The 24,463-nt window shown below is 51.2% G+C and overlaps 1 protein-coding gene across 5 annotated transcripts in view; it reads right to left on the bottom strand.

The window, feature by feature from the left end:
• Positions 1-24,463, bottom strand: part of LOC116939787 (numb-like protein) — a 60,409-nt gene that overhangs the window by 13,913 nt on the left and 22,033 nt on the right. For 2 of the 5 annotated variants that reach the window (XM_032948595.2, XM_032948594.2), the window contains exons 4-5: positions 20,279-20,311; positions 16,330-16,404 (exon numbers count right to left, since the gene is read on the bottom strand). The exons of 1 other annotated variant lie outside the window; for it this stretch is intronic. In XM_032948595.2, coding sequence (XP_032804486.2) covers positions 16,330-16,404; positions 20,279-20,311 — 108 coding nt within the window. The remainder of the gene's footprint in view (positions 1-16,329; positions 16,405-20,278; positions 20,312-24,463) is intronic. 2 more of the 5 variants (XM_032948597.2, XM_032948596.2) reach the window with 1 other exon arrangement.

Below are 24,463 nucleotides of genomic sequence, written 5' to 3' on the forward strand. Positions count from 1 at the left end.
TCGAAGATGTGCAAGAGTTCGGGCTTAATGGCCAAACGCGGGGATAGTGCTGCTGTCAGCCGATACGGGGGGTGGGGGGGGGAGAGTGAAAGCGAATGAAGTGAAAGAGAATGAATTACTGCGATTGTGTGAAGTGGGGCGCATGGTCTGAGGGTGAGCGCAAGAGGACGACATAAAGTGAATCTCCAGCGTCAAATTCGCGAGTAAGTGCATCGATGGGTGGCCCATATTTACCCATTCAACATCGATTCTCAGGCTCACGATGCACGCGTCGAGTCGCGCGTACCCTAATCGACGTTTTGATTTGCGTAAGTTGCACGGGGGCCCGGGCGGGTGGTGCAGCGGTTGGCGGCTCAGCGCTGCGAGCCCGGCAAACCGGAGTTTGATTCCCAGCCGGGGCGTTAACATCAGCAGGCGAGTGATACCTGAGCCGGTGCCGTGCCGCCCGTCCACCCCCCCCCCCCACACTTCACCAACTTGTATCGACCAGCGCGGCGCGAGGTACAGCCGAGCGACCCCTCGTGACCGACACGGTGGCGGGCCGAGATCTTCTTCATCCACGCCTAGCGGATGGACACAATGTGCCGTCGACATCTCCACGACATTAAAAGGGCGCGCCCCAATGTTGTGCTTGTTGCGGCGTCGCCTTGCCGCGCAGTGACGTGTCTGCGACGCCGGTTTTATTTTAGCTCCGAGGTCTGCGGGGGTTGATGAAGACGAGAGCGTGAAGCGCGCAAATGCGTGCGCACCCCTCTTCAATCGCGCATCCAAACGGACGAGGAGAAATGAATTGGTGGCACTTTGCCAGAGGGCAGAATATCATGGAGATGTTAAAAAAAAATGTACCCCCTAAATTCTATTTCACAATTTCTCGCTTCAACTTTACGGTTCATTTCATTGGGTGGGTGGGGGGAGGGGCGTGGTGGGTATGGGGGAGGAAATCGGCAGCAGAATTTCTGGCCACTTTACCGCTTTAACGCACGTTTTATTTTTGGAACCGCCCGGAGGCTGTTACATATGAAGCAGCTCCTCCGCAGGGAAGAGGGCTCCAAAGGTCGCGCCGCTTAAAACAGGCACGAGTCTTATTCTTTGGGTCGTTCGGTAAAGTCACGTGAATAATAGAATACGACGTTTTGATTGCAACACAAGCAACCGTCATCAGGTATACATGAATGAGAAAACAAGTGGAGTGGGAAGCAAGTGGGAAGAAAATGGGAAGCACGAAGGAAGGACGCGGAAGCACGCGGGAAGCAAGTGGGAAGCGAGTGGGAAGCAAGTGGGAAGCACGCGAGAAGCAAGTGGGAAGCACGCGGGAAGCAAGTGGGAAGCAAGTGGGAAGTGAGTGGAAGCACGTGGGAAGCAAATGGGAAGCAAGTGGGAAGCTAGTGGGAAGCAAATGGGAAGCGAGTGGAAGCACGTGGGAAGCAAATGGGAAGCGAGTGGGAAGCAAGTGGGAAGCGAGTGGGAAGCACGTGGGAAGCACGTGGAAGCACGAGGGAAGCAAGTGGGAAGCGAGTGGGAAGCACGTGGGAAGCACGTGGAAGCACCAGGGAAGCAAGTGGGAAGCGAGTGGGAAGCACGTGGGAAGCAAATGGGAAGCGAGTGGGAAGCAAGTGGGAAGCGAGTGGGAAGCACGTGGGAAGCACGTGGAAGCACGAGGGAAGCAAGTGGGAAGCGAGTGGGAAGCACGTGGGAAGCACGTGGAAGCACCAGGGAAGCAAGTGGGAAGCGAGTGGGAAGCACGTGGGAAGCAAATGGACCCATACAAGCCTGGTAAATGTTAGAGAGAGAAATAGGATGTCCGAGAAAACTAACCTAGTAAAAATTTTAAATGTAATGCAATGCAACACAGAGTCAACCGACACACAGTTAACGCATAGGCTGGTTGATTACGTTCTTCCAAAGATTGCTAAATGTTAAGTTGTGTGAGTTGCGTGGAAATCCTCTCCGTAGAGGTGATTCAACTTTGATTTGAAGCTTTCGTGACTGCAGGAATAACTCTTTGGTTCTTTCGGTAAAGTCACGTAGAAAAAAAAAGAAAATATATAATAGAATACGACGTTTCGATTGCAACACAAAATAAAAAAACTACGACGTTTCGATCGCGACACCTTTCTACGTGACTTTACCGAAAGGCCCAAAGAATATGAATTCCTGCAGTCACGAAAGCTTTAAGTCAAGATTTAGGCGCGAGTCTGTAACGGCATATCCCCCCCCTCTCCCCCTTCCTGGGTTGGAGCTCATTAGGCGGTGCACCCCGCCACGCACCGTGGCATTGTTGCGGCACAACGTCGCGTGCGCCCGACTCCCCCGTGCACCGAGTTTGCGGGCGGATGTGCTGAAAGGTCAAATATGCGAACATCTATCGAGATCGTGCGGTTGCGCCGCGCGCAAGGGGGACGCGGTTCTCTGCGCCGAAGATGCGAGCGAATGTGCGCAGGGTGAAAGGACACGTTAGCCCGCGTGAAACGGCGTTTGCGACCTTGCACAAATACCGCGCTGGGTGTGCGCAGCTGATCGGCTCAGGGCAGATGCGTTACCTACGTGGTCCGATATGCAGCGCTGAACCGTGTTGGCTCGGTGATAAATGCTACCCCCTCCCACCCCCCCTCCACGAAACCGGTTCAATTGAACTAAGAACTAAGTCCGTGCCCACAGAGAGCAAGAGACACGCGGACTCGCGCGCATGCTCCGACTCGAATTCATGATCTGGCGATGCTGCTGCTGCTACCGCATTGGCAGTGGTGCGAAAATAACACCACGGCCTTAACCGGAACGGAAAAAAAATAACGTAATAGTTGGTGATGTTTCTGGCAACGGCCCTCCTTCGTTGCACATCATGAATAGCGGCGCCAGGGAGATGGAGTGGATAATGAGTTGGAGGCTGCACTAAGCACCACTGGGGCTTGATACTCCTACTCAGCACGGCGTTGACACCAGAATCCGTCACTTGAGCGCAGCCCATTAAGGCCGTCGCTGGGGGGCCCACCGAGGCGCCTCGTTTCGGCCCGTCCGTGAATTTGCTCCGCAACGCAAACGAGACGCCCGCGGCACCCCTGCGGAGGGCTACTCCGAGCTGCCTGCCTGGTCCGCCACTCCTGGCTAAAGGGGTCCGTCGCGTCGAGCGAGGCGGTGGGGGGGGGGGGGGCTGGCGAATAGCCGGCGCTCCGTCGAACGAGCAGGAGCTGCTTAATTGAGACATACTTCAGCGGAGCCCTTTAATTTGGCTCATCGTTACGGTCACGTCCGGGAACGCTTCGCCCCCCCCCCACCACCAACCCCCAGCGGAAGCGGCTCGAGATAATTTTAACTTTTGGCGAGATTTTGCAGCGCCGTTGAAAGGCGAATAATGTTAGCCCTCGTCGTTTGCTGGGCACTGATTATAATGGAACGCGGCGTGGATTTGCATCGCGATTTCAAGTGTGACCGCATCTCGACACGCGGCACGGAACAGCTGGGTGTGTCTGTCCGATGTGCTTTCGGGTCGTTCGGCACGACTCCCGACGCATTGAACCTGCTAACCGGGAGCTTATTGAGCTCCGTGCGCTGGGAGCAAAACGTCGGACAACGTGCCGAACACACGCGGCACGCACCCGAGTGCAATATAAACACGACCGTGGAAACCAACGCGGTGGGTGTGTACAAATGTGTATTTTTGCCGCGAGGACATGAAAAGCGAAGGTCTAATTTGTGGTGATCTTGACCCCGTAGCCACGTAGTCGTGCTTAGAGCCTTTTATAATGATCTGATGCCCACTTTAACCGCAGCAGACAAAGTGCCCTCTTCACTCGTGGGGAGCAGTCGCGCAGCGGTTAGCGCTACGCTGCACCACGAACCCGGCGACCCGAGTTCCATTCCCGCTCACGGCCAACAGCAGTGACGCTTATCTGAACCGGTCCTGGGCTCCCCCTAGCTAGACTCAGCCTCCGTGTGTAGTAAACTTCGCCACTTAGGGGGTGGTGCTGGCCACCCACCCCCTCGTGCGCCGTACCGGCCTTCATAGGTGCTCGCAAACAGCACTTGCCCCAACAGCCTGTCAAGGCTACACGGGGGGATCGTTGTCTTTGTCTTCACTAAGCAGGGCACTTGGTTGTCAATGGCTCCGAATGGAAAGGGAAGCAGGAGGTGTTCATCATCTCCGAGCGGTGTTCGTGCATTCAGCATCTTGACTGTGTTAAGTCATAGTCTCAGTCTAATGGTTAACAGCCTGTGGGATTTTACACGACTCCTATTACTCTGTCGTGTAGTCACTCTCGTAGCCTAGTCGACTGAAGCGGTCTATTTGTATTGTCAAACGCTGACTCTAGGTGAGTAAATGTTGGTGTGAGTGATGCACAGTTCATCCCCGCCCCCTGCCCTCCCGGCAAAAGTAATAATTCTCAGTGCAGCCAAATAGTGAACGAGGACAATGTTTATATATATATCCCATTACCATGTTTGTCTTCCCCAGTGCGCTCTGTATTTACTCAGACTCGTTAATTTAGTTTCATCATCGTCGGCTGCGCTTTGGTGGGCAGTAGTCGAAGTAATTATCGTCACGCTTGATGAGTTTAATCTACTCGGTCGTTATTGGCTGAATACAAATTTGAAGAAAAAAATACTTGATTGCCAAATACGTTCGTGACTAATTTCGTGCAAAAACACCAATTTTAGCAACAGTGCCGAGAAATCCGAGTTGACAGTGGCCGAGTTTCACGTGGAGCACCGAGCACGTATTTTCCATTTTCTTCCGTTGTTAAATCTTAAGACACCACCCCCTCCATCCCCTCTCCCCTCCAAAAAAAAATCCCCAGGATATACACGTCCTTCAGGTTCAAATCCCAAAACCAGAATTACACCTGCGCGCACGATCTAAAAAAAATGCAAACTCACTACCGCAGGCCAGCTTCCAGATGCGCTTCCGTGGCCTTCTGGAGCTGTGCACCTTTAAATAATCTAGATTGAAAACTCATTCATTTAGAAATTATTTTTGTGTTTGTTGTCCCCGACTCCGACCCCCCCCCCCTTTCGCCGCACCATCGATTAGCGCGGTTGCCTACGTACGGTGCGAAAGAAGTTCAATGTATGTACGTACAAGCTGCAACGCGCGCACTTTAGCTACAACACTGGACGAGATGGTTTCCTTGTCCAAAAACGCAAACTCCCTTTCTGCCTGGGGGTCACGGCGCGAATGCGTGCCGGGAACGGCGACGTTTAAAACTTTGACGTTTGGAGCTAAGATAAAAACACAAAACTCCCATCCTGAGACGAATGCCGTGGTCGGAGGTCATCTCCAAAAGTTTCGCTCGGAGAGATGTCAATGAACGCTTGACATGCAGAGAGCATAAAATAAGATGATTGCATCACGAAGGATCTTGCTCTGACGATGATTTAACCAACGTGCATGTATTTTCAGTGACGAGGAAACGTCTCTGAAGACGACCGCATGACGGAGTATGCTTATTGACCTGGTCAAATATGGCTTCAATAGAGTACGTACAACACACTATAATGATGCCCTCACTGAGTCGCAAGACGATTTCAGGAGGGTCCTGCTACATTGGATGCGTGGCCATTTCCATGAATGAGTGTTTGGTTTGTGAAACGAAGCCAGAGCGCCTGGAAAATAGCCTCTCATGCAAGGGTATTACACTCGAATCTCTGCACAGATGGATTCAATACGCTTGCTATACTGCCATCTCCAGGCCACCTTACAGTGCAAACCTACGACATCTACTACTTCCAGGCAGTCTTCCATCCAAGTACTAACCACGAACAACTCTACTTAGTCCCCTGGGATCTTAGATCAGGTGTATTCTGGGGGATTTAGTTGTCATAGACTTATCCAATAATGAGATTAAGATTTGCATACGATGCATTTTCAACAGACACATCACTAGGACACAGCTCTCCAATGTATCGCGGGTTGTATTTCACGCTACTTGGGCATGTGGTCCATGCTGGGGGGCTCCTTGTCATCACGTGAAGTGAAACGTCGGACATCGTGCCGAACAAAAACGCAGTAAAACCCGAAAACTCACCCTAGAGCCATGACAGCACAACCGTGAGAACTTGCGTGACAGTGTGACGAGTCCATCCTAAAGGGCTATGACGAAAACATCGTATCACGGGGCCTACCTTAAAACCAGTTTCAGGAGCGTTACAGTTTAAATAAAAAAATATGAACTTTAGTACTTTATTGACCATGACTGCCTAGACATTCCCAACATTCGGAACGTTAAAAAGCATTCCGAAGATGCCCGTCGGAATGCTTTAACACCGTGCACTCCTCGGGAGATGAATGCTCTCCACTCCGGTTAATCGCGTAAAGAACCGTATCGACATCGATACTCGGAGGGGGCTTGATATTTGCTTCGTAACCCCATGACCAACACGGCGTGGAGAGGCCTGACTTCCAGGGTCGGATTGACAAGAGCGCTGTACATTTTTTTGTTTGTTAACAACTTTGCAGGCACATTCACAGCGCACTTGGGAGATGCACGCCACCGCAGAGCTGTCAAAGAAGTCGGCACAGGATTTGAAAATTATCCACGGACATCGTCAATTAATCCGTGGCGATTTTAAACAAAACCTATGGTAGCGTGTAAATATTATTTTAAATAATAAAAATAACAGATGATGCATTGGGCAATTCATTAATTCACTCTACAGCCCTTTGCTCGATCTACTTCTGGATGAAGACCTCAATACTACTTATTTCAGTCATGGGGGCTGTTTAACCATACCTCAAACATGCTGGTATTGTGAGGTGTTGTTGAAGTGGGAGGCCTCGAAACAGGTTAAGATATCCCTGGCCACTGGCGTTAGCCGTGGCTGGGAATCGAACTCCACTAGACGGAGCTCTGGAGAGCCCCTATAGAGGGTACTTGGTCTACTCTTCCATCACTTGCCAGATGTCTCGGAAGAGGTGGGAGTACCCACACATTACACCACCATGCCAGGTTGGCCGATCACCAATGGGATGGGGGAAGGGATTTTAGAATCTTGCCCTCTGAACTAATCAAGGCACAAGATACATTGAATTGTTTGTATAGCCGAGTCGATTGGTTTGTTTAACACTCCGCGCCGTTTGCCAGACTGATGGGGGGGGGGGATTTCGCTCGGCAATGTCGCTGCTAAGCGATGGTTTTCGGACTAAAACGGCAGCTAATTCTCAGTTGACAAACTACGCGAGGAAAAAAAAAGATTTCGCGGCCGTAATTTAAATGTGTGTCGACTGCCAATTAGCACGAAACCATTACAGGCGTGAAGTGACATGCCCCGGGGCTACATCCACTTGGGCTTTAGGAGCACAGAACCCAAATAAACTGAGAACGACGGTGAAACAAAAACTAATTTAGACCGCACGGGCAGCGTAGGGGTGGTGTAACGATTCGCTCCCATCGCTAAAAAAAAAACACCAAAGAATTGTAGCTATTAAGGGTCACAATATGATTCAAGAACGTTATATATTTATTATTTAAACATTCTCTTTTAGTTGCTGGAGGGACCATGCAAACACATTACACGCATCAATAATGTCAATGTGTGAGAGAGAAAAAAACGGACATTCTGTTCCTCGCGATTGTGCACTGAGGGCGCTCACGCGCTCCAGCAGTAGCACGCATTCGCGGCTTGTTGCAGAGGTTCGTGGTTCAGATCCGTCGACCGCCCTGACCATTACTGCGGGCCGGATTGAGACCGTGAGAGTACCGCGCGCCGTCCGCTTCACAAGGCAGCGTTAAAGATCCCGTGACGTCGTCCGCAAGAGAGAGAAGGCAATTGTGTGCCGGGCGTCACGGTCCAAATTTGGCCACGAGATTAAGCGGAAATGACTCAATTGGGATTCTGCATAGCGAATCATCCGTGGCAGAACCCTATTGCAAAAAGAGCCGGCGAAGGTTTCTTGGGTATACAAGCACGATGATAATAGCTTCATCATCATTAGCCATGGGCAATCCGCTGCTGGTTGAAGGCCACCCCAAGCCGCCGCTAACTCTCATGATCACACGATCTCGCGGTTGTTTAGCTAAAGAGACAATATTGACAGAGATTAGTCGATGATTCACCGTTACACCCATTAGTTGGCAGTGGCGCCTCAGTGTGAATGAACACATCACAGTTTCCATTCACAGTTTTACTCATCAACATTTATCATTTACAGCCCAGATATGAATCATTGAGTGCACTGATGGCTTAGTTACACCCCTACGTGGCACGAAGGATGGGGAACACCCCACGCACGCGTCGTGCTCACTGCATGGCAGCTGGGAACACAATGGATTCCCACCAAGGGCGGACGATTTCTGAGAAATTCGCTGAAATTTCTGCCGATTTCAACCTTGACCAGGATATGCCCTTTCGGCGTTGGTTCCCCTCTGCTTGGGGTGAGGGTGGGGAGTCATGCAACTACCCACGCGACACCGCTGATTTATGAACACAATCATGTTGGCAAAACAATATAAACCACAAATGTAAACCGATTTATGGTGATCGTTCTCGACCGTGGGTGCTGCGGCGCAGAAGCTGTGTGTTTTTTTCTCCCTTGAACTCTGGCCCACGTAAAAAAGACCAATAACTAAATATGTACAGCATTTCATAGAAATGATGATGATGATGCCAACTATTTACCCAGCGAGGTCGCCACCGCGGCCCAAGACTCCTTTTCATGAGGGTCCTGCTGTATTGGCCAATTCTCTGCAGGAGTGTTTGACGCGCCTCAGATTAGCAAGAAGTTCATACATTCATGTGGAAGGAGGCTGGAGAGCTCGGAGAACATAGCGTCGAAGCGAGAGCGGTGCTCAACACCTCCCCAGATTCATAAGACTGCAATACACACACACACAGAGATCACATGTCCACACCTCTAGTGCGTCTGGTCGCCGCAATGCGGCGCTGATGTTCCATGCACACGATCAAAAACAAATATCCTGCACGGTATCCATGCTGCACGGATCGAGAACTACCGGTTCACAGTTATGATGTAATGACCCCACCACCACGGCCCCCTCCCCACCCCCCGTCCTCCCATCCCGGTGATTTGAAGAATTGTCGCCACTCAACTGTGCGAATCAATTATTAAATCGTCCCGTTGATACTGTTCGCATCTTTCCTGCCGCATGTGTCCAGTAAGCAAGCGACGTTGGGCGAACGTTGGAAAGTTGTTCACACTTGTTGGGACAACATTCCAGGTTTCCTGGGTGAACAACCCTGTTTTGCTTTGCTGTATGACTAAATCACCAGGAATGCGCCCGATCCCATTAGATCCCATAAGCTAAGCCGGTTGGAGGCTGGATAGTGCGTGGATGGGTGACACAGCGTGCACGAAAGTCGAGAGCTAAGAGTCATTGTGAGCAGTAGAGAACAGTGGTGCAGGCAACACTCATTGTTCTTCTGCACTTCCCCCCACCCCCCACATTGACCAAATCCGCACTTACCAGTGAGGTGAAGTATGGTCAGCTAATCCTCACACGACCCGCACGGCGTGGGGAGGCCTTCGATCGGCAGTGGATTGACAAACCGGCATGTATTGATCATGTTTGCTCCGTTATGTTTAAAGTAACACTCGCATGAAACTAACACGCGTGGGAAAAAAAAACTGATTTATAAACACACCCAGGCAGCGCACTTGATATATCGCGAGCCTGAAGAATCGATGTCAAATGCGGAATCGACCCGCTGTTAGAACCCCAGGCGAAGGCGCAGCCCCAGCAATTGCTCGCTCACGCCACTGCCGGCGGAAGGGCCTCCACTCGAGGGAACGCTTAGAGGGCTCCTCCAGAGGGCGCGCGGCCTAAACTCTTCCTCTGTGGCAAGACGTCATGGATAAACGACCACCACCACCACATGCAACCAGCCTCAGGTTCAAAGGAAATCGCATTAATTAACTGGCTTATATTTGCCACCCCCGCCTCCCACCACACCACACACACCTGCATGGTAAATTAAACCACACACACCTGCATGGTAAATTAAACCACACACACCTGCATGGTAAATTAAACCACACACACAAAAGGGGGCGGCGGCGGGGGGGGGGGGGGCGGGGTGGCGGGGGGGGGCAAGGAGTGAATAATCTTAGCGACACAAAAAATAACGAAACGAATCCATAAATCCCAGATTCTGAACGCAACCGAGACGGTGCGACTCGAACACAGACGAGGCCATAGTGGCCGGGTAAAATGATGCACTCTGGGTCGGCGAACCGCGGGGTTGCTGCATGAAAGGACGAGTTAAAGCGTGGCCGGCCTTACAAACTACAGCTGTCTGCCATCTGTGGATTCCGGGCCACCACCACCACCACTACCACCCCCCCCTCCACCTTCCTCAGCCCCCCCCCCCGCCACTCCTCCCACCGCTTTGTCCCGTCCCGTGGCAGAAGGCGCGAGTCCCCGACGGCTCTAATTCGATTGAGGCCGAAAACGAATAAAAGCCAGCGTCTGGGCGGGGTGATGCAGGGGATGGGGGGGTGGGGGTATGGCCCGCCAGGGATTTGTACGACAAAGGTATGAACATACCGCAGGGGAAGAGAATGCAAGGGGTGGGGGTTTGTGTGTGGGGGGGGGGGGTGGACTCCCCCCAACCTCCCCACTGCTTTTCTTTCCCCAACTCTCATCTGTGATGGATGTGCATCGCATTGCACGTTTGTGTTGTCGCTTGTTTTGAGACTCGAATCTCCGTGGTTTGAGTTGCAGGATCGTATTTCATTCTAAGTTGGGTGTCGTCTCTTTAGTGTTGTTGGTGTTGTTGTTGTTGCTGTTGTTGCTGTTGTTTAAAAATTTGGATGTTCGTTTTCCGTCCTTGCACACTTAAGATATTCTGATTCAATTTGATATATTTTAGATCGTGTGTTGAACTTGTTAATTTAGTCAGGCCTTGTGTTATAAAGTGAGGTACGTTAGAACATGTGCGTTATGATGATGTTCAGTAAGTGTGTGTCCTTACCTTTGCCACCTTTGCTGTCGAGATATTTAGCAAATTTTTTTATTGCACTTTATAACCCGTTTGCAGTTGTGAAAGTTTTATCATGAATGTTCATTTGTCGCTGTTACAATGATTTTATTTCACCTCAGGCTTTCGCTTTAAAAACGACGTCTGGTCTCAGTGGTGTCTGAATTAGTCTTAAAGGAAATAAAATGTAATTGAATATGAATTATACATCAAAATAGATTTGCCAAATGTCCCAAGTAGGATTCTGGGTTAGCGTTCAAATAACGAGTCGGGGACACTTACGATCCTATGCGTCAATTCATCAGTCTCTAAATTGAACGGTGAAGTTTCACGCAAAAAAAATTCACGGGCAAAATAAAATGAGTAAAACTTCACGCAGCGCACACATTGTTGATGTGAATCTTCGCAAGTGGGAGCAAATCTTCATCACCGGAAAATATAGATACACAGCGGGCAAAGTGTGAATATTATCATTTTAAATACGTTGCTAAATACACTCACAAAGTGCTTTGCCCTATGACCAAATCACCCGGAATGCACCCGATTGATTCAGAGTTTAGATAATGCAAGCCAAGCAGGCTTGAGTTTGGACAGTTGCTCGGATGCGCGATCACACTGCGCGCTGGTTTGCAGGGTTACGTGCGAAGGTGGGCAGTAGAGGCCAGTACAGCAAAGTGTATTGTTGTACTCTGAGCCGATGCTTCCACGCATACCCCCCCCCCCCCCCACCATTCACCGACCCGTACTGAGCAGCATGGTGAAATATGGTTAAATAAACCCCTTGACCCTGAAAGGTATGGGGGAGGCCCTCCAGCCAGCAGTGAAATTGACACAAAGGGCGGTGCATCTGTGCAGGATGCTCTATACACGTCGCAAGTGAAGCGGTCAAAAAAGAGTGACAGCGATTAATAAGAAGACTCCATCGCAGCATATCCGCCCCGACCAATCAACCGCCCATACCCATTGCAGTATTAGTCCGTGGCGGAGTATCTGTGTTTACTACAGACGCTCACACATCCCACGTAGTCCCGTAATATCCGCCCATACATCAGTTCCCAGCGAGTCGGATATGCGACGTTGTACCGCAAGAGGTCTTCTCGTGTTTGTGAGCCGAGCAAGACGAGGCAGGGATTTTGCGATCGCGTGCTTTTTTGAGCGGCCGCCGTCACATTCGGGCAGCCACGAGGGAATTTGAGTGGACGCGTGGCCACGCTCGCCCATCGGTCACGGAGACCCAATCCAAGGCCCCCCCACCCCCAGCCAAAGCGTTCACTGCTCCGGTCCCATGACCGCTTGCTGGAGGTGAAGATTAATGATCGACACCTGTGTGCCAGCCCTTAACATAATACATATTTTCAAATCTAGTTTGAAAACAAATGTCTTTAGAACTGCTTTTTGTGTTTAGTTTGTTGTCCGTCCCCCGTACCTCCGATTAGCACGGTTGGCTAGGTACAGTAGCGAAATAAGTTCAACAACAACCGCTATTCGCCACTAATGAGCGGTGACATCACCACGTCGCTTGTGCCAGGCTACGTGCACTTTAAGGCCATGTAAAGTGTCGAACGCCCGCCGGCAGGAGGTCACGGGACAGCCCCAGGTGCCATGGGTTGACTGACCGAGATGCGCCTGGATAGTTCTTAGATGGGTGAAGTTCAACACACACACACACAGCAGGGGATTGACAAAGTTGACAAAGGACGGGCTGCTGCACATCACGTGGCGTGTTCCGCAGCTCCGTCCGTTGCCTTGAATTCCGGCTCCTCCGTGGCCCTGCGTCCCCCCTGGGGGGTGGGGGGGGGGGCACAACGAGGCCGGGGGACGCTAAACCAGCAGCACCGTCGGAGGGCCTCTGAGCCACCAGGCATGTAAAGCTGCAGCAGATGTCCCCTGGTTTTGGACGGCCTCGGATAGGCGGTGTTGAGGTGGGGTGGAGGGGGGGGGGATAGTTTTCAATGTTTAGGTGTCATTCTGTGTGGGGTTTTTTGTTTGTTTGCGGGAGTGGGTAGCTGGAGGGTCGCGGTCGGCCTGCTCCGATTCAATCTGTCGACATGCACTCCGCGGCGGGTCCCGCAGGGGATCAGGGGATGGGTCGCGCAGTCGTTGATCGCGTGGATTCACCACGCGCCGCGCCCGGTCTCCCTCCGACAGCTGCAGTGGCAACAGCGGCAGCTGCTGCTGCTGCGTTCGAGCTCCGTCCACCAGCTCCCCCCCTCCTCCTCCTCATCCTCACTCCAACCCTAGCCCTCCCGTCACCGCCGCCACGACCACCAACCACCACCACCACCGCCACCACCGTCGGACACGAGCCCTTCCAGCCAGCGGGCAGCGCGCACAATGGCCAGTGACGCTGTAGCAAAGCTTAATGACCGTCTGTCCGCGGACAAGAGGCTCTCAAAAGGACCCGCAGCGAAGAATGAAGAATAACTCCATCTGTCACGTCTTGGGCACAATGCAATGGAGGGGAGAAGAGAGGTCTGGGCGTTGGGGGGGTTGGACGCTGGCAGGATGGAACCCCTTGAGGCTCAGGGTGCGGCACACGCCTCTTGTTGCTCTGTTCAGACGTCCACCCCCCCTCGCCGCTATTGTCCCCTAATCGTGCCCCTCTATAGCCCCCCCCCCCTCTCTGCCATCTCGACATTGTCCGTGGGCGGGCGGGATCCTTTGCTTCATTAGAAGCACGCGCCATCTGTACGTCCACGCGGGGGCAGACGGGCCCCGACCCCGGCACGCGTGTCGAGCCGGTGACACGCGTCAAGGTAGCCTGCGACACGTGTCGAAGGGTAGCCTGTGACACGTGTCGGGGTAGCCTGTGACACGTGTCGGGGTAGCCTGTGACACGTGTCGGGGTAGCCTGTGGCACGTGTCGAGGTAGCCTGTGACACGTGTCAGGGTACCCTGCGACACGTGTCGAAGGGTAGCCGGCGACACGCATCGCAGGGTAGCCTGTGACACGTGTCGGGGTAGCCTGTAACACGTGTCGAGGTAGCCTGTGACACGTGTCGAGGTAGCCTGTGACACGTGTCAGGGTAGCCTGTGACACGTGTCGAGGTAGCCTGTGACACGTGTCAGGGTAGCCTGTGACACGTGTCGAGGTAGCCTGTGACACGTGTCGGGGTAGCCTGTGACATGTGTCGGGGTACCCTGCGACACGTGTCAGGGTAGCCTGTGACACGTGTCAGGGTAGCCTGTGACACGTGTCTGGGTAGCTTGTGACACGTGTCGGGGTAGCCTGTGACACGTGTCGGGGTAGCCTGTGACACGTGTCAGGGTAGCCTGTGACACGTGTCGGGGTAGCCTGCGATACGTGTCGAGGTAGCCTGTGACACGTGTCGGGATAGCCTGCGATACGTGTCGAGGTAGCCTGCGACACGTGTCGGGATAGCCTGTGACACGTGTCAGGGTAGCCTGCGATACGTGTCGGGGTAGCCTGTGACACGTGTCAGGCTAGCCTGCGACACGTGTCGGGGTAGCCTGTGACACGTGTCGGGGTAGCTTGTGACACGTGTCGAGGTAGCCTGTGACACGTGTCGAGGTAGCTTGTGACACGTGTCGGGTAGCCTGTGACACGTGTCAGGGTAGCCTGCGACACGTTTCGGGGTAGCCTGCGACACGTGTCGAGGTAGCCTGTGACACGTGTCAGGGTAGCCGGCGGCGGTGGCGGCGCGGAGCGTGCGGAGCACACAACACCAGAGGAGGTGGCTCAGCTGCTGTTGGGCGAGGAATTTTATTTTGTATTTGTTTCACGTTACGTGACTTGCTTTCTTCTTCTCTTTTCCCACCAATTACATTCGGATTTGCGTTTGTCGGCGTCCCGGCACGGGATGAAGAAAACGTCCGTTCAGAAACGCCACGGCTGACGGTGCTCCACCGGGCGCGAGGGTCGGGAAAAAACCGGAGGGTCGAGTCGTGATTCACGTCGACAATGTGTGTGCTGCGTGAAGTTAAAACTCATTTTGCCCGTGAATTTTTTGCGTGAAACTTCACCGTTCAACTAGAGACTGATTAATTAACGCATACGATCGTCAGTGTTCCCCACTCGTTATTTGAATGCTCACGCAGAATCCTGCTTGGGACATTTGGCAAATCTGTTTTTGGGCTTTGCAGCAATTACAGCACTGCTCCAGTTCCTTGGTCAGAACGCCGCCGGTTCGCGTGCGCTGCGTGTTATGAACCGGGCCGCTTGCAGCCGATTCCTGCCACTGCTAACATCAGCGATGACATCTACACAACCAATTCTGAGCTCCACTCTTTCTTCACCAACCCACGCTGACCAGCATGGCGAAGTATGGTCAAACAGCCACAGTGACTCACACGGCATTGGGAGGCCTCCATCCAAATCGTAGCACTCCGTATCGGCACGACACACAATTGATATTGTCTGTCCTGATGCCACGTAACCCCTGTTTCAATCTTGGTCCACAGATAATTGTCTCGAGTGTCTCTTCCAAAACGCATAAATCATTTTACGTCCACTGCTGGACGCAGGGCACTCCAAGCCATCGCGGGAGAGTTTTCGCAGCACTGAAACGGCCAATAAAAACTGTCGGCCTGCTTTGCAATTTTTTTTAAAGCACAACACATTTGTCAAGAGCACTGCTTACTGCCTTTAAAGGAAAATAATATAATACGCGACGTTTCGGCCAATGGCCCTTCTTCCCAGCACGTAAAGAGGCCATCGAAGAAACAGCGATGTTTAAGTCACTGTCTGTTTGAGAGAGAGAGAGAGAGAAAAAAAAATAACTGTTTACGTTTTCAGCAACAACAAAATGTGACGTGGGTAACCAACACTCCGGTGTGCCACCAGAGATTACGCACAGCTGGTCTCCCAAGCGGGCGAGGACGTGTCCCCCGAGTTGATAACACCAGCGCATGTTCTTTTCATCTCATCCCTCAAATTCTATCCCAGTTGTGCGATCGGTATCGCGTCCTGAAACCAAACACCCATTCCGAACGCTCACAGAGCAGCGCAACCCTTTGTCTTCAGAGAACGGACCGCGAAAGCGGATATCGCAGAACTACATTTGAGATCCCTTTTGAGTGACGTCTGGTCCACACATTAGGAGGCAGCACTTCCCGATGTGCCGCCGAAAATAACGCTCGTCGCACAACAGTCAAAACTGACAAAATTAGTTTGTTTGTCAAGGCTGGAATTGAATCAAATTGAGTGCAAAACCAAAATTAATGTGATGGCTTGTTTTTTTTGTGTTCAGTCGTTCTGACCGAATTGAGACCATCAACTCTACAATTCAAAACCCAGGCTAATCACGCGTGGCCAAAATCGGGATTTGAACCCGGCACTTTTGTGGTGCCAGCTCAGCGCTCTGATCTCTGAGCCACCCCGGCGTTATCCCGAGGTTTCGCGCGCGTGCGCGCCACGCACGGTGTCGTGCGCCGTCCTACCTTGGTGCTGTCCTCCACAACTCTCAGTCCGTCGGCCGACACCCACAGCATGGCTCGCGTTTTCTTCTGACCGCTCTGGGAACAAAGATAACGCGACGGCAATGGGCGGGAGTTGACTTCGCAGGCACCGGCGAGAGATGAAGATCGTCGTCCAACAGCCCTGCTGGGTGAAGCTGTCCCGTGCGACGGCGAAGCCAATTGTGGTCTGAAACCACTCCAAGGAAAGCAGGAAACGACGAGGCGGATTTTCATTGCCTCTCTCTATCTCTGTCGGCGAGACTGCGTTCGATTTTTAGCGATGTTTCCTGGCTTAGCCAGTGAAGTTCGTCCCGAGGAGCTGGTGAAAACGCACCGGCGCTACGTAACCCCTCACCTCCATCCAGATAAAAATTCTCGCTGTGATAAATTAAGGTCGTATTAAACGGCTTTTCTATTTTTTTTATTTTAAAACTCATCACAACCGGTGTAAAGAGTCCTTTATACTAAATACTGCACGAATCACGAGCTGTTGCTGCTCTTCGTTTACCGCGAGGACACCGATTAAGATTGTAGGGCGCCTTGAGACATTCGTGGAAGGCGCCTTACAAATAAATGTAAATTATAATTATTATTAATGTCTGATTGGCTGGGGGGAGGAGGGGCTCTTCCTGCTGAGCACACGCAACGGGCCCCGGTCTCCCGTAACTGAGGCTCAAGGCCAGCGTAGAGCGGCTCGTGTTAGTCAACGTTAAAACATCACGAGGAAACAACATGCAGACGAACGGTGTTAGTTGCATGCTAGCGAAGACCGCGCGCGCAAACTCACAGCTCCCAGCGAGCTCATCAGTCCGCCGTGCAGCGTTAGCTCACGAGCACCCTGTCCCGCGCTTCAGCTTTCGTGAAGATGCCACCTTTGGGCTGCCCCGCGCTAGTTTCATGCGCGGTGTCATCATCATTATTATTATTGTGGATTGATTGCTAGATGTACATTTATTACATGGTTCTGGTTGTGTATTGTTATTTATTCGTCATGTTTGTACAAATTTCCCCATCTTTGGTTCCATGCAAACCCGCTGCAAGCACCAATTCATTCTCACGTCACGAGCTCACTCTGGACGGGTCGCCTTTTAAAAAGAGATCCTCATGCTCATGGGGCCTCACCCCCCAAAAAATGTGAAGACGCCTGAACTGACTGACACCCACCATGGCTCTGCAATGCAGCTGCACAGTTGTCTTCTGAGTCGATACAAAGTATGGCACTATTTGGAGATTTCTGTTGTTGCAGTGGTGTTAATTTATCATTTATATTTCAGTTTTTCATTCCAAGACTTATTTAAACTGCAATTCAGGAGTCAGCATTGACTGTGCGTTATAAACGGTTTCCCCACGCTAATGAGTGAGTTTTCAAATGCTTGTTATTGCACATTTTTGAGAAATTATGAGGTTTTTTTAAACATTTCTGATGTTTATATTTGTATACGGTGTCAGCTCCGCGTCCTTTTTTACATTCAGTAGGCAACAAAATGCATGAAAGCGCCACTGTGGCCGAGAGAGCAAAAGTTATTTTAAGATACATTTATTTTTCATGAGGAGGATGTGGCAGAGGACAAACAACCGTGCAAGTGCCGCCCGTGCTTGTGTGTACTGATGAGTCGGACATCTGTCTAAACCATTTTTTGTTTACTTTTTTTTTTTATCTTACCAGCCAAGGCCCACTGAGCTACAGTACGTGGCTCTTTTTCAGAAGCGACCTCGCCACAAATGATAGCTCAACGAAGTGGCCTGTCACGTGGAAATTTATAGCAGCCAAATAATTGAACGCATGTTGATCCTAAATGTGGAGGGCGAAGCTGGAAGGACAATCCACGCAACGACGGGGAGAACATGCAAACTCCAAATATACAGCAGGCGTCAGGGTCGGGATTGAACCCACGAACCCCCTGTATACCAGGAGAGGTAATTAACATCTCGCCACCGTGGGCGCCCCATGTCTACTTCGCACCTCCCTCTGGAATTTGTTTCCCGCGAGTAGTTTTCACCCCGCTTGTACCTACGTCCGAGCGCCACGGACGACCGTCATCTTGAGGTGGCCTCGTTCACAAACATCGGAGGCCGCGTCGCACCAACGCTAGGGCGCACGGAGAATGCGGATTTCCGTTCAGCCGCATCGCGTCGTCGACGTGTGTGCCCTCGCGAGAGGAGGGGAATGTTCCACCTTGCCAGTAGAGGCGCACGCCTGCCCGCACACGAAGCACGCGGATCGTCGCGGCGCCAAAATCGATCGGGTGGTAAACTTTGAACGTGTTTAACCGACCCTGATGTTTTCCCACCCATTTGCCCTTCCCAAATCCATCCGAATCGTTTAACCTCCCCCCAAAAAAAGAGAAACTATGGATGCCGTTGCGTCGGTGAATTACCGCGCGTCACAGGCAGCGCACGGCGTCTGCGTGGCCGGGCACGCGGCGTCTGCGTGGCCGGGCACGCGGCGTCTGCGTGGCCGGGCACGCGGCGTCTGCGTGGCCGGGCACGCGGCGTCTGTGTGGCCGGGCACGCGGCGTCTGCGTGGCCGGGCACGCGGCGTCTGCTGCCATCAAGACCGTCAGCTTGCAGCCAGCGCCGCTAGATGGCTCAGGAATACGGACGCCAAATTTATACCGAACGTCGCTCTTCCAGTCATCCAAGTTTCCTCCCTCTGCAACGCGCCGTACACGCCGCAGCTCAGTCTTGCGAGCATGTCTTCTTGTTTTAGTGTTGTTACTTACCTTCTCCGAGTGCGCTGTTTATGTGTATTCGCTTGCGCGTGCGCAATGCTTTTTAGTGTGTTTGGCTGTGATCTACGTGAAATAATGTCATGATCAATAATTAATAGAATCACAATGACCATTTCTATGGCAGAAGTACCCAGCTCACAAATAATCATTCAGAGGAAACATAGTTGGGAAACGAATGATACATATCCCGTATGTCCGTACACTCACTGTGCATCTGTTGATTTTACATTGAAGAAAAACGTCCCAGACCAATGACTGTTGTTTCGCGATGGTGGGCATCGACTCCGGCAGGCAGAGAATTACGGAGAAGGGTTCTGCGTTAATTGGCTTCCCCGCTGCACTCGTTATTTTTGTTCGCGAGCTGCCGGGTGTGAACGCGCGGGCACGTCCGCGAGCTATGGGGACGCGCAATGCACTCGTGAGATTACGGAAATAAATTCCGATGCAACGGGGCAAATCCCCAGCTTTTGCTTTTTTTTTTCATTTTCTGCTCAAGGATTCATCCTGTGTCCGCATGTTACCGCGCTACTTATAAGCGGTCTGTCCAATGTGGAAGACAATGCCAAAATACCCCCGAGAGGGGCCACATCTAGAAGCTCAATCTAGTGAGGAGGCATTTCCGCCATAAGTGGTGTTAGTAAGCATTTGCAGGGCTGTACGTTTACCATGTAAAATATATGTAAACAAATGCACACAAAAAAGTATGACAATTGTCAATACATCAATGGATGTAGGCTTCCGCCATGCCATGTCGGTCATGGGGCTTTCTATTTGACCACACTTCGCCGAGTTGGTCAGTACGGGGCTTGGTGAAGCGAGGTTCGGGCACGACTGCTTCAGATATCACTCGCCACCGATGTTACGCTATCGCCGGAAATAGAAACTCGGGGCGCCGGAATCATAGCAGAGCGCCTCTAACCAACGGTAGGCCGCTCCACCTGACGTTCCCTTATCGCACTCCTTTTCACGATTTTATAGAGGTGGGTGAGGGGGGCACAGTTAAAAAAAACCACACGCTCTTCAATCAGTAGTCATTCCAAACGCTGCCAAAACATTACAGGGCAAACCACCACCACAAGCCGACGTGCGAGGTGTTATTGGCATGCGGTTAACAAAAAAAAACCACGTCTCGCGTTAAGACTACAACGGGGGAAAGAACGGACATTGCGACAGGTGCTCTCTGCCGTGTCACCACTTACTCTGGAGAAGAACGATATCGGAAACTTCTGACTCTGTCGTGGCGAGGAGAAAGGTACAACATCGTACATGAGACGGGGAGGGGGAATTGCGGTTCCCAATGTTCCCTGAGACTCGCGCAAGCTGAGCTGGCAGAGGCAGTCCCCCAGCACAAGTGAAGAAACTGCAATGCAAATACAAAGCCAACTCTGTGCAGGTATTACGAGGTTTTTGGGCTACATCCGCTGGAGATCACCAATTCGACCGAATGGCCGTGCCACTCGAAAGCTCTCGGAAGCCACGTTCAGGCACCCAGGGCACAAGCGCAAGCGGCTGCGCGTGAATTTTTGTTTTGTTTGGGGCTTCATTGCCGAGCCGGTGAAAATATTGCTGGGAAATTTCACCGCCGATGAAAGCTATCCACAGTGAACAAATGATTCAAATAAATTGGCAAAAAAAAGCAGATTTAATAATAGGAAAAAAATAAAAAAGTTAACAGTCGCCGAACGAAAGAGGGGTGATGCACATCCCCCTCTTCACAGGCCTGAGCCAGTGGTGGAAATTCCTCATTCCTATGGTGGGGGTGAGTTATTCTATGGGACGCCAATTGTTGACTTGTTATCGACCCCAGAGAGATGAAAGGTTTAGTCAACCCCTGATCGGGACTTGAACTCTTGCATTGACACTTGAATGTGCCGTATGTTGCTGGCCGTTTGGCATTTTGGGTCTCAACTACTATGCTTTAATACATTTTTAAAAAGCCTTCCGGCTGAGTAATTTGAAGTGGAATGTTTCGCAATCTTAACATTCACGATGCCTTCTTTATTCTCTCATGAGAAGCTTTGTTAACCGAGACATCCAACAGTAATTAGCAGGTTGGCTTCAGAGGCTGGTTTGAATTTGTGTGTGTGTTTTTGTTGTTGTTAAGAAAACAGAGCAAGCACGTGACCGAACGAAATCGGGGATACAAAAGCGGCAATTAAAGCGGGATACATCTGCGAGATTATTCTAATTGGGTTAACTCGCGGCGATGGGCGACACAAATCAGTTTTTAAAAGGAATGAATCAAGAGGCATCCCCAGGACGGTGGCGCGGTATTGTGCCGCTTTTGTTCGGAGCGCGGCCGCGGGGATTGGCACGGGACCCACGCCTCGCCCTCGCACGGCGATCGCTACCCCCCCCCCGCCCTCTCACCATTCATCGCAAATCCTCGCACACGCGGCGCGGAGCGGGGAGCGAGCGCAACGCGCTGCCTCTTAGCGTCTCCGGCGGTCGAGGAGAGCCCCTGAATTAAGAATGCGGCGAAGTAAAAACGTCGCGTCGCAGTCGGCGTGACGTGGCATGAAGGCAAACGGCTTAGAGGGGTCGGATTAAACTAAACGATTTTTTTATCATTTTATTAAATAGTTTTTACCCGCTAAGATAAAATTAACAAATGAAACAAACCGCTTCCGCCAAGAACGCTATTTCCTCCGAGGCAGCTTTGTAGTCTGGCTTCCACGCTGACACGCACCGTGCCCCCGCGTTCATATTGAGTCGGTTGCGTCCATCTTCAGATGTTTAGATTGTAACAATTACGATAATACTTTTTTTTTATCCAAGAAAGCCTCACTTAGTCTCAAGACCCTTTTAATTTCAGGAGGATCCCGTGTCAAAAGGTTGTCTGAGCCCCTAAACGTGCTTCGGAGAAATTAACGGGGCAAGTAAAGTATGGTCACCCAACACCCACGACTGGCTCAGTGTGGTGGGCATCTCATCCAGCAGTGGATTAGCAAGTTATTTTATAAGTTAAAGAATGCCTTGATTTGTGAACTATGTAAATGGTTATGGAGGACCGCTCACCATCTTCTGTTCCCATGAGCCAGTGGTGGAAATTGTCACCGTCGGATTCCCACTAATTTTGTTTGAACCCTGGAGAAATTAAAACATCACGTGCAGGCCACTGCACCATCGCTGCGGAGACCTTGTGCCTACGCAGGGACACTGGGGGCAGCAGGGGCATTGAAAGGTGGAGCTGTGATGTAAGGCGTTTTAATGTCTCTGCTAATGCAAATCATTATCCTTGCCGCACCTTATCGACGTGGTGAATCTGGTGCTTGCAAAAAATTCACGATGATTACGTCGTAATGTTACGCAAAAGATGAACTGATAGATTTTGATTTAAAGCTTTCGTGACTGCAGGGATTCATATTCTGGGTTCTTTCGGTAAAGTCACGTAGAAGGGAAACAATATAATAATATAAAACAATAAAATTCTCACGACGTTTCGACTGCAACACAAGCAATCATCATCAGGTGTGAAAACCACAGCAAGAAAATTTGAAAAAGGTGGCGGGTTTTTTTTTTACGTTAGCACCACAGAGAGCGATTTGGCAGTTTGTTCAGATGGACGAGTCCATCTATGTTTCCCCTCTACGTGACTTTACCGAAAGAACCAAGAATATTAACTGAAAGGTTTTGTATATTGTTGATGTTTTCATTGAATAGGCTCCCATCTAGTGGTTGGGAGTGCTCTTGCCAATAATATCTGGTAACTCAGCGATACTTCTTCTTTGGTTCTTTCGGTAAAGTCACGTAGAATGAGAATAAAATAATAAAATAACACAATAAAATTCTCACGACGTTTCGGCCACAACGCGTTGTGGCCGAAGATGAATCCCTGCAGTCACGAAAGCTTCAAATCGAAATTCAGCGATACTTGTATAAAGTGGCTAATGCTCCTGATAAGACCAGTCCAGAGTTATTTTATTCTTGTTTAAAAAAATTACTGTGCTGCTGGGAAACTTTGGCTCATGAACTAATTTTTATTTTACACGGAGAGACGAACAGAAGTCTAGATATTTATTTCCCAGTAATGCAGGCAATGTATGCATAGCCAGTCAGATTTGCTTATAACCCTGGTGGTAATGTCGTCACCGTGAAAAACAAACTTGATCTGTAATTGAGTACCTCGTCACATACACAACTAATTACCTTTGGCCAGTAAGAACACTCAGCTGCTAACCCCCCCCCCCCCCCCCCCCACTATTTATCGAGAAACACACACACACGTGCGTGATGCTAGCATAATTTTTGAGAAAGACAACCAATGCAATTCCACCGTTATGACAAAAGGAAAAAAAGACATCCAATCTGCAGTACGAAGCCGGAGAGACCGAAATGAAATTACCAAAAAAAGTTGGCACGCGTTGGTGACTGGCAAGCCATGAACCCTGTTTTGCAGCTCTCGACGAAACAATATCGGACGTTAACAACAAAATAACGCGGTCACATCACGGCAGCGGTGACTGCCCGGCGGCAAAGCCGTTCGGCCAAATGCCGGTCAAACTAATTGAGACCGAACAAAAACTTAGAAAAAAACTCTCTCTTCCCCCCCCCCCAAACACCGCCCCCTTCCACAGCGTCTCTCCGATGCAATTTTCGCTCTGCCGTGAGCAAACGTCGACACGAAAGGCGAGTCAACAGCGTGCCGCGGGAAGGGGGCCATTGGCCCAAGTGCGTTGCGAGCTAAGCGGCAGCCAGGGCCGGTAGAGGGGGGGTGGTGTGCGGAGGGAGGGAGCAGCAGTCGTGGTGTCCGCGCGCTGACGATGTGGGCTGCCTGCCCCACGAACGCGAAGGCTTCTCGTTTATGTTTTAATCACAATAATGGTCACAGCGTGTCACGGAAAGCAGCCCCCCGCCCCCCAGCGTTCGGGGGTGGGGGCTGGGGGAGGTGAAGGGAAGGGGGGTCGAGAGAAGACTCAGCCCACCCTTCTGAATCTGTATGGCCAAATAAAAAATATATAAATTGGCATAATATATAAAACGAGTGAAATAGAGGGTTGGGTAATAGTGCACAAATGAGTGTGATTCAGTGTTGGGCATTTCAGGTTCTTCCCATATACACCCAGTGGGTGAGAGGGAGAGCATAATGGGCGGTAGACAAGAGCAGATCGCATCGTTACTCATTTTGTTTTGCTCAGCATTCAACGTTTGCTTAAAGCTTGTTAAACATTGACTGTGTCGTGCCCCCCCCCTCCCTAATCCCCCCCCCTACCCCCCGGAGTTATTGTACACGCTCACATTAAACGCGGTCACGTTGCAGACTCACCCTTCAGGGTCACCCTCCAGGCTTACCCTGCAGATTTCACGCTGCAGGGTCACACTGCCGGGTCACAATGCAAGGTCACGCTGCAAGGTCACACTGCAGGGTCACAATGCAAGGTCAC

This window comes from Petromyzon marinus, chromosome 6, assembly GCF_048934315.1.
Source record: "Petromyzon marinus isolate PM22_M1 ecotype Great Lakes invasive population chromosome 6, UKy_Petmar_22M1.pri1.0, whole genome shotgun sequence".
NCBI classification, from domain to species: Eukaryota; Metazoa; Chordata; class Hyperoartia; order Petromyzontiformes; family Petromyzontidae; genus Petromyzon; species Petromyzon marinus.